The 9942-nt window shown below is 41.5% G+C and overlaps 1 protein-coding gene across 1 annotated transcript; it reads right to left on the bottom strand.

The window, feature by feature from the left end:
• Positions 1–760: 760 nt before the first annotated feature.
• LOC127305258 (transcription termination factor MTERF8, chloroplastic-like) lies at positions 761–9529 on the bottom strand. The gene is made up of 2 exons (XM_051335663.2): positions 8237–9529; positions 761–7349 (listed from the first exon to the last, which is right to left on the bottom strand). Exon 1 carries the CDS (start codon positions 9457–9459, stop codon positions 8308–8310), a length of 1152 nt encoding a protein of 383 aa, XP_051191623.1. The 5' UTR covers positions 9460–9529; the 3' UTR covers positions 761–7349; positions 8237–8307.
• Between the last annotated feature and the right edge of the window lie 413 nt (positions 9530–9942).

The following is a 9942-nucleotide window of genomic DNA, read 5'->3' as shown; positions in this document are numbered from 1 at the left end:
AGAAGTAAAACAATTCAGCCACAATATCCACAAATGAATATCCAGTTCTTCTCTAGCAGGTCAAAACTAAAAAATAACCGTCAGTTTACGGGTTCAGTTCGAAAATCGGCGCAGATATAAACGGGACGAAACCGAAAAAAATTTATAGACCGAGCCCGAAAACCAAACTATGCCCCCTATTTGTAGGGGTTGGAAGGTCGAACTGAAGGCTAACCTGTATTCCTAGTGGCGTTTTGGCGGGCTGAAAGTTCAGCTCCGAACACTGCAGTTCCGCTTCCGGAATACGACCAAAATTTGGCAAAATCCGGCCGGAGGAAAACCAAATTTCAGCGGAGCCCTGCGTTACGAGCTCGGGGAAGGGAGAGCGGGCAGCCGACCGGCCACGAGTCCGCCGGGCGCGGGCAGGGCGGGCCTGGAGGCGTCCGTGACAAGGCGGGGTCGAGCTCGCCGGGGCAGTGTTGCGCGGCGCGGGGCCGGCGGGTGGCCGGAGCGGGGCAGTGGTTGCAAGCGTGCAGCTAGAGCAGAGGAAGAAGAGAGGGAAGAAGAAGAAGGCAAGGGAAAAGAAGAATGACATGTGGGTCTAGTGGTAATTAGGAATATGCTCTTTTGCAGTTTTATTTTACGGGTTCTGATCTGCGTCGGCACTTTTTCGACCCGTAAACACGAGTTCAATGGTCTAAACTCGCTTTTTATAGTTCACATGTTTACGTGCTCTGTTAGGGATGCTCTTAGTATAGAAACTCAAAATTCCATACCACCTCGTACCCACAAATTAATGTGCGTCTCCCAGTTGGGGCTACAAGAATATAATTGGATCAACGTTGGAGACGGTTTAATTTGTGAACGGAGTGGAACGTTGGAGACATGTGCAGTTTCTCCCCTTGGCATCCATCATGGCCACCCTACACACATTTGCTGCCACCTAAATAAATAAATAGATAAAACATAAATCGATCAAATAATGGGCATGTAAAGCTTATAAGAGGTGATATAACATGAGGATTGTCCCTATTCGAATAAAATTACGAAAATGCAATGGTATCGTAATTTTAATTCAAATTCCAAATTAGATACAGATAACCACTCGAATATGAAAGTAACCAAAGATGAATAGGTATTATAGATGCACATTCATGACCTCTTCAAAGTGGAATTTTATTTCCATCTGTAACTTCCAATGGAAAATTCATGACCTCTTCAAAATGGAATTTTATTTCCATCTGTAACTTCCCTTCAGCAATGGGCTACCAAAGCTACACATCTGGTTAGACCAAATGCTATTTTTGTGTTGACTTTTGTCCTAAATAACAAACACTTTGCACAATTCATCAACACCAGTTTATTTCAAACCTGAATTTGATCAACTTATCCACTATCATCAACACAAGTTGTCATGCTATAACCATTCACGCGCATTACTGAAATCAAGGCACAAATAAGAACATAATTATCAGTAAAAGGGTCGAAAGGTGGTACTTGACACAAGCCTAGCATGCAGGAATAACATCAGAGTAACCAACTTTATTAAGGGTGTCATACCAATCGGCTGAGTACACCAAAACTGAGAGAAGGAAATAAGCATTGCATAGACACGATTGGCAGGACATGATGGTTGCTGCAGTTAACGAGCATTTAGGCACAAATAAAGCTAAACAGCTGCTGAAAAGCTACTCGGCAACTAATGCTTGCAAAATCAACACACATGTCTATTATTTTCTTCGACAAAGGAAATTTGTTCCATGAAGACGGACAATACAGAGCCATCATGGCTAGATAACACCATATACAGAAAATGTAGAGGAATACCTAAAGAAATATTACTTCAGCGACCCATCTTAGCTTATAAAAGGAACCACATGTGTTGCATGTTTCCCTTGAATCCAATGAAGGACTTTGCCATATCTTAATCATTGGAACTCTCAAACTACAGTAATGACCGATATACTAAGATAAAAAACTGATTTGTCAACAGAACTATTTAAGCCCAGGCCCAATGTTCCTTGAAAACAAAAGAGATAATGTCATACAGATGGGGTGTGATAAAGAAATATGTTGACAGGGTAGCTCTGGCTCTGAAGAGTCTGAACAAAGGCACGTAAAAAGTGGACAAGATTGCACCTTCTATCCAGTGTGGCCATAAGCCCCATTGAAGTTTTGCAGGCAAAAATAAAATCCCAATGAAGTTTTAAAACCAGAGCATGTTAAAACAGCAGAACAAAAATCTAGTTCACAAATTGCAAATTTAAATTATGGTTTGACAAAACACATGCTGCTTATTTCAGGACTTCGAAGTATCAAACAACTTCGACATGAGTTAAGGCAGATACCTTTGAAGTATCAAACAGCTTCGACATGAGTCAAGGCAGATATTTTTGAAGCTTCATCAAATTGATTTTTTAACCTACAGTTTGTCAGCCGTTTTTTTACCAAAATATACCTGTAGGTTTGTTGAACAGATGCAAGATTACATATGCAAGCAATGAATAGTAGAACTATGATAAAACTAATTCATTCCATCTCCATTGTCTTAGAAATATGATAAAACTAATTCATTCCATCTCCATTGCCTTCTCTCGCCGCCGGCGCACCCACGGTGGCCGTGGATGACGCTGAGAATGACCAGCTTGGATCCATGTGAACAGACGCCCAAGCACATTGCATCATACTCTATCCACGTAATGCTTTGAAGCAAAGGTTTCCATCTAAACTCAACGTATGAATCTCTCTGGTCTTGACATATCAAACGGCAAGATGTTCACCGATGTGGTGCATGGCTAATGCTACTGCACTTGCATGATTGCATCAGCGTCCGTTCCCAGCAAAGGGTTCATACTACAATGAGGCAAATGTAGACAGTAGCAGCAGTTGTTTAGAAAAGAAAAAAATTTACTCCGGCCAAATCGCCCGCAAGATAGGTGATCTATCTGGTACACCTATAGTACTACAATAAAATCTTGGTAACAACTGAGATTCTAAAAGATAAAGTTCAGAGATACTAGTGTGTAGCAGATGTCCCTCACCAGACCACTAACTGGAGGTTCTAAAAGATGAAGTTCACAGATACAAGCGTGTAGCAGATGTCCCTCAGGCACTAACAGCTGAGATTCTAAAATATGAAGAAGTTCAGAGATAAGCGTGTAGTAGATGTCCCTCACCAGAGCACCAACATGTCAGATCTATCAAGCTCGTCAATCGTGATCGCACCATCCGTAGGTTGCACGCATCCATCTCCAAAATAAACAAAGTTTATTCCCAACTCGGCATGCGACTCTTTCAGTGTGCAATGGATGATGGCAGTGAAACATCATTGGGGCATCTGCCGATTCCTTCTGCACCGAACTTGTTTCTTGTGCTTCCACCGGACCCAAACCCGGATCTCCAACTGAAGCTGATGATCAAGTTTCGACTACCTCTTCAATAATTTCCTTCCCGGATCTGCACCTCAAAAGATATAGAACGAGGATGTTCCAGGCTGAATTCGTTACAACAGTATAGCAGCCCAACAGATATATTGGAGGAAACTCAATATCTGATCAGTCCAGCAACACATCAGTCAGCAGTGTAACCTTCCTTCTAACTGAACCAGCTGCAGGTGTTTCAAACAGGCACGAAATGGTTTGTTATTCATATCCTCACCTGTAAAGTCTAAGAAGATTGCATTCTGGCACTTTAGAAGATACATAACAAACTTCTTATGAAGTCTAAGAGAAGCCAATGGAAGCCATAACAGAAGAATTAACCCTATCCGAGTAAAAATATGGTTTTCCTATGTCTTAGTCAACTGAGAATTTCTTAAGTCTAAGTCACTTACAAAAAAGTGCTTTGAGTTGCACTTTTCTGTTAAAAAAGTGCAATTGCACTTTTCTGCCAGAAATGTGCAACAGGACCGAGTTGCACTTTTCTTTAAACTGCAGTTGCACTTTTCTGAGGTGACTGAGACTTAGACACACCCGTAAAAATAACCAAAATTATATTGGTATCATAGTTTTATGTTCAAATTCCAAATTATATACACACAACCACTCAAAAAATGCAAGTGACCAATATGAATGGATATCATAGCTGCAACTCATGGCAAGTCCAAAATTTCACCTTCTATCCATTATAGCCATCGACCCTATCAAATTTTTGCCCGTAAAAAGAAGTCGTAATGAAGTTTTGAAAGTTAGAGCATGAGAAAACATCAGAACAAAAATGTACTTTATAAATTACAAATTTAACATATGGTTTGACAAAACACATTCTGCTTATTTCATGACATCGAAGTATCGAACAACTTCGATCTGGTTAAGGTAGATAACTTTGAAGCTTTGCCAAATTGATCTTTGTACCTACAGTTTCTGGACAGTTTCGCTGCCATATATTTGTACTTTTGTTGAACAGATACAGTATAACATATGCAAGCAATGAGTAGTTGAAGGTATGATAAGACTGATTCATTCCATCTCGGCTTAGTTCTCACAATTAATGACTGATGTGTTGATCATGCTTAAGTTGGTTACTTTATCAAGTTCGAAAATTTCCTAGCAGAAGGAAGGGCAGCTCCAGCTCAATAAAGAAAATCCTTCATTAAGAATTAGCCGAAAGAGCAAAATAAATATACCCAAAATCATAATCTAATTACTCCCCCCGATTCAAAATAAGAAGTATGTTGACAACCTAGCTCTGGCTCTGAAGAGTCTGAACTGAGGCACGTAAAAAAAATGGACAAGATCGCACCTTCTATCCACTGTGGCCATAAGCCCCATTGAAGTTTTCCCGGCAAAAATTACATCCCAATGGAGTTTTAAAACCAGAGCACGAGAAAACAGCAGCATAAAAACCTAGTTCACAAATTGCAAATTTAAATTGTGGTTTGACAAAACACATGCTGCTTATTGCATGACTTCGAAGTATCAAACAACTTCGACATGAGTTAAGGCAGATATCTTTGAAGTATCAAACAGCTTCGACATGAGTCAAGGCAGATATTTTTGAAGCTTCGTCAAATTGATTTTTTAACCTACAGTTTGTCGGCCGTTTTTTCCCAAAATATACCTGTAGGTTTGTTGAACAGATACAATATCACATATGCAAGCAATGAATAGTAGAAATATGATAAAATTAATTCATTCCATCTCCATTGTCTTAGTTCTCACAATAAATGACAGATGCCATTTATTTAGACTCATTTGTTTATCATAATTTAGTATGTCACTGTATCAAATCTGAAAGTTTTCCTTGCAGAAAGAGGCCAGCTACAGCCTAATCGATTTAGGAACAAAGATAATCCATCATTAGGAATTTAGAATAAGAATTAGAGGAAAGAAACAATAAGGAAAAATAAATATACACAAAAGAAATCTAATTATTGAAGATTGAACTGCCATTTAGTATTGCCATAGGATGGGGCAAAAATATGAAGGAATGAAAACGGAACAGAAAAATAAAATTGGGTATGAATGCAGACCATACTGATATTTTAATGAAAAACGGCACAGTTCTTTCACTTTCTGTTTAATGCTTCCTGGTTTTGACAGAAACTGGTCCACCCACACATGTTATCTTCATGATCTAAAATAAAAGTGGGATACATAAATATATTCATGGATATCGTTTTTTGACACATTGCAAGCAATGATTTCTTCTCTACTGACAACAAGTTGGGTTTCAGGAATTGAATTATCAGTTTCATGAGGCATTAGCACTTAGCAATGACCAAACCAGCATTTAACATACATAGAATAGAGGATAAACAGCGTCTAATCTAGCAAACAACATTGAAACAAGACTAACCAGCTTACAGCTCGGAGTAAAAACTTTGTTGCGCCATAAAAAGTTCCACATTTCAATGTCAAAGTCTTGGTTCAAGCAGATAAGAATCTAATGGATATTTCCCCTTTGCATTCTGGCACTTCAAAAGATACATTACAAACTTCTTATGAAGTCTAAGAGAAGCCAATGGAAGCTATATCAGAAGAACTAACCCTATCCGAATAAAAATAACCAAAACTTTATTAGTACATTAGTTTTAGGTTCAAATTCCAAACTATATACCCATAACCACTCAAAAAATGCAAGTAACAAATATGAATGGATACTATAGCTGCAACTCGTGGCAAGACCAAAATATCACCTTCTATCCATTATGGCCATGAGCCCTATTAATTTCACCTACGACAACGAGACCAGACCGGTGCATCAAGTGATTGGATTCGATCATGATGAGAGATGAGACCGGCATGACGCCTCTCCCTGTTTCACGAACAATTTACTGCAAAGAGCTTTGGCATCCATAAAGACAAAACATCGCTTTACCACAACTCAAATATTTTCTCCCCTTGACATCAATGATCCATCAAGATTCATGCCCACACAATCACACATGTGCTACCACCTAATTAAACAACTAAAAGCCTCAGCGGCAAGACCAGAGCAATAAAAAACTGTATGTCCAGGTTCCTTTAGTTTGGGGCAGAATTAATTTGTTTGCAGCGATAATTTGTTTAGCCATGGACAGGGGTGCGTGGAAGTTAGCTATCCACGTTCCGGAACCATGACTTGGCTTCGAGATCTTATGGGTTTTAACTCTAGCCTACCCCAACTTGTTTGGGACTGAAAGGCTTGGTTGTTGTTGTTGTTGTTGTTGATAAAGCAGTTCCAAACGATAACACTGGAAGAAACTCTACACCATCTGATCAATCCAGCAACACAACAGTCAGCAGTTTAACCTTCCTTCCAACTGAACCAGCTGCACGAATCTGGCACTGCTTCATTGAATGCTATAAGTCATACCTAACCAGATTCTACAGCCAATGACATTCTGGCACTTCAGCAGCTACATTGCAAGCTGCTTATAAATCTAAGAGAGGCCAATTACAAAAGAAATGCCCCTACTAGAATAAAAAAAAAACTTCAATTGATGGTATCGCAATTTAAGGTTCAGATTTCAAATTAGATACAGCTAACCCATTCAAGAAATGCAAGTAACAAAAATGAATGCATATAATAGCTGCACCTCACAGAAAGACCAATATACCACTATGTGCTGTTGCAGTGTTGCTTTATGCAATAAGAGAACACATTGGAAAATTCTTGACCTCTTCGAAATGAAATTATATTTCCATCTGTAACTTACCTTGAGCAATGGGCTACCAAAGCTACACATCTGGTTAGACCGAATGCTATTTTTGCCTCAACTTTTTTCCTAATAAAGAAGAAACACGTTACTCAATTCATCAACAGCAGTTTATTTCAAACCTGGATTTCATCAATTTATCCAGAGAGTTGAGACACCATCATCAACACCAGCGGTCAGGCTTTAACCATTCACGCAAGCCTAGCATGCGGGATCACATCAGAGTAACCAACTGTATTAAGGGCGTTAACCCAATCAGCCAAGTACTCCAAAAATGAGAGACAGTGAAATAAGCAGTGCATGGACACAACTTGCAGGACATGAAATAAGGGTGTTAATGAACAGGACATGAAGAACTAATGTTTTTTTGCCAAAATATTATTGCAGTTTTGAACAGATCTCAACCCACATTTGCGGGCAATGAATATTAGAGATATGATAAGACTGAACCATTCCATCTCCATTGGCTTAGTTCTCACAATTAATGACAGATGTCAGTGATTTAGACTCTTTTGTTGACCATCCTTTAGTAGGCCACCTTATCAAATTTGAAAAAAAAAAAAATCCCTAGCAGAAGTAAGGCCAGCTACAGCCTAATGGATTTAGGTAGAAATAAAACCCTACATTAGAATCAGGGGAAATAAACCAAAAGGCCAAATAAAAATACGCAAAGCATAATCTGATTATTAAAGATTGAACTGCCATTTAGTATTGACATATGATGGACCAAACAATATGAAGGAATGTAAACAGAATAGCCAAGTGAATTTTGGTATGAAAGCAGATCATACCAATATTTTTTAATGGCAAACGATGCAGTTCTTTCCCTTTATGTTGAATGTATCCTGGTTTTGACAGAAAACTGGTCCACCCACACATGTTATCTCCATGATCTTACATAAAAGTGAGAGACATAAATATGTTCATGATGTCTTTTTTTCACATCGTTGCAGGCAATGATTTCTTCTCTACTGAATGACACCACATCGGGTTCCAGGAATCAAATTATCAGTTTCATGAGGCATTAGCACTTAGCAATGACCAAACTAGCATGTAACATACATAGAATAGAGGATAAGCAGCGTCTAATTGGGTGAACAAGGCTGAAACAAGACTAACCAGCTTACTACAAGGAGTGAAAACTTTGTAGTGCCACAAAAAGTTCCACATTTCCATGTCAGGGTCTTGGTTCAAGCAGATAAGAATCTAGTGGATACATCCCCTTTGCAAGCGGCGACATAGTCTTCATATACGTGGGGAGCAGCTTCCTTGTGAGGGCAGATGTACCTCTCCACGAATACCTTGTCGGTCATGTCGAAAATTGTAGAGTAGCTCGGGAAGCTCTTGACCAATCCATTTTTCTCGAGAAACTTTACAGTGTAGTACCGGGGCTTGAGGCGGCTCTCCAGGCTATACATGAGCATTACTGACCGATGAGCAATGTATGTCGGTTCCAAACCCAGCTCATCGATAAAGAAGTCGGACAAGCGCTGCAGCGTGTCCTTAGACCTCGACAGCAGCTGCGGAGTCTTACAAGCAACAACACCCACCTCAGCATCCGACCACCTGAAAGTTTTCTTCAAGTAATCCACCTTGGCAGCGATTTTATCCTCGCCGACCATCGCAACAGCGTATAGCACATGCCTGAACATCGGAGATCTGCGGGGTACGCCGAGGCCTTCAGCGCATGCGACCATTGCAGGGAGGCGCTCTGGGTTGACGGAAAGTATGTGTGGCGTCGAGAAGTGCACCTTGGACAGAATGCAATCTCCTAGCCCGCACTCCCGCAGGAACGCGACGTTGGGCTTGACCACCTTCTCCAGGCTGCATCCGAGGAGATGGGGGCTCTGGTTGAGTAACTTGAGGAGGTTCTGGTTGGATCCGAAGAGCGATAGGTAGTAGGGTAGGTTGGATGCGAGGGATCTATTGCGGAAGATGGGGCGGCCGAGCGAGACAAGGCGCGCGACCTGAGTACGCGAGAGGCCGTGGGCGGTGAGCCCTCCAATGACTGGGGCTAGGGTCTTGTCCACATCGGTGCAGAGTAACTGGGGGTCACCTGCGACGGCGGCGGCGATGTCGGCACTGGAGAGGCCGATGCCGGCGAGGAAGGCCAGCACGGCATCGGGCTTGGAGGGGGACTTGAGGTGGGAGAGCTTGGCGGAGGCCTTGAGGGCTTGGGGCCGGGTGAGGCCGCAGGTGTCGACGAGGTACTGCTCGACGGCGAACACGGGGCTTGGGTCGGCCGCAGCTGCTGAGAGCAGTCGGTGGAGAGGGGATATGGGATAGGTGGCGGAGGAAGAAGAGAGGATATGGGTAAGTAAGCAGCCCCGCAGGCCGAGCATGGCGGCAGCCGACGGCGGCGGCGGCGGCGGCGTGCAGAGTGCTTTCCGTTGAGAAAGAAGATTTTTTTTTTTTTTTGAGATTTCGAGAAAGAAGATTGATGGGAATCGAGTTCTGTATAGAGATGCGTAGAGATGGGCCGCCATCGTGAAATCACACGGCACGATCGGCCTTAACATGGTCCATGAGCTAGCTGGGCCGAAACACGCAGCCGTTGTTTATTTTCATTTAACTTGTTTCTCTTTTGCCTCAAAAATACCCCTTTCATCCATTTTCCGAAATAAAATATATTAATATCGTGAATATGTGAAGATACCAATTACACCCGGCCTCTGCAATAACGTAGTGTCCTAATGGCCATACGAATACATACAGCCAAAAGAAAAAGAAAAATTACACCTGCTAAAGTGACCAATTTCTTCTAACAAGCGGACCAAACACCACCAAAACAGCACCACGAATTCATCAACTCCAAAAGCGACGCC

This window comes from Lolium perenne, chromosome 6 (assembly GCF_019359855.2).
Source record: "Lolium perenne isolate Kyuss_39 chromosome 6, Kyuss_2.0, whole genome shotgun sequence".
In the NCBI taxonomy this organism is placed as follows: domain Eukaryota; kingdom Viridiplantae; phylum Streptophyta; class Magnoliopsida; order Poales; family Poaceae; genus Lolium; species Lolium perenne.
The sequence above is the reverse complement of the archived record's forward strand: the minus strand, read 5'-3'. Positions and strand labels throughout refer to the sequence as shown.

Coding starts and splice junctions, on each gene's coding strand:
- LOC127305258 (XM_051335663.2), bottom strand. CDS start 9,459: ATGCTCGGCCTGCGGGGCTGCTTACTTACCCATATCCTCTCTTCTTCC.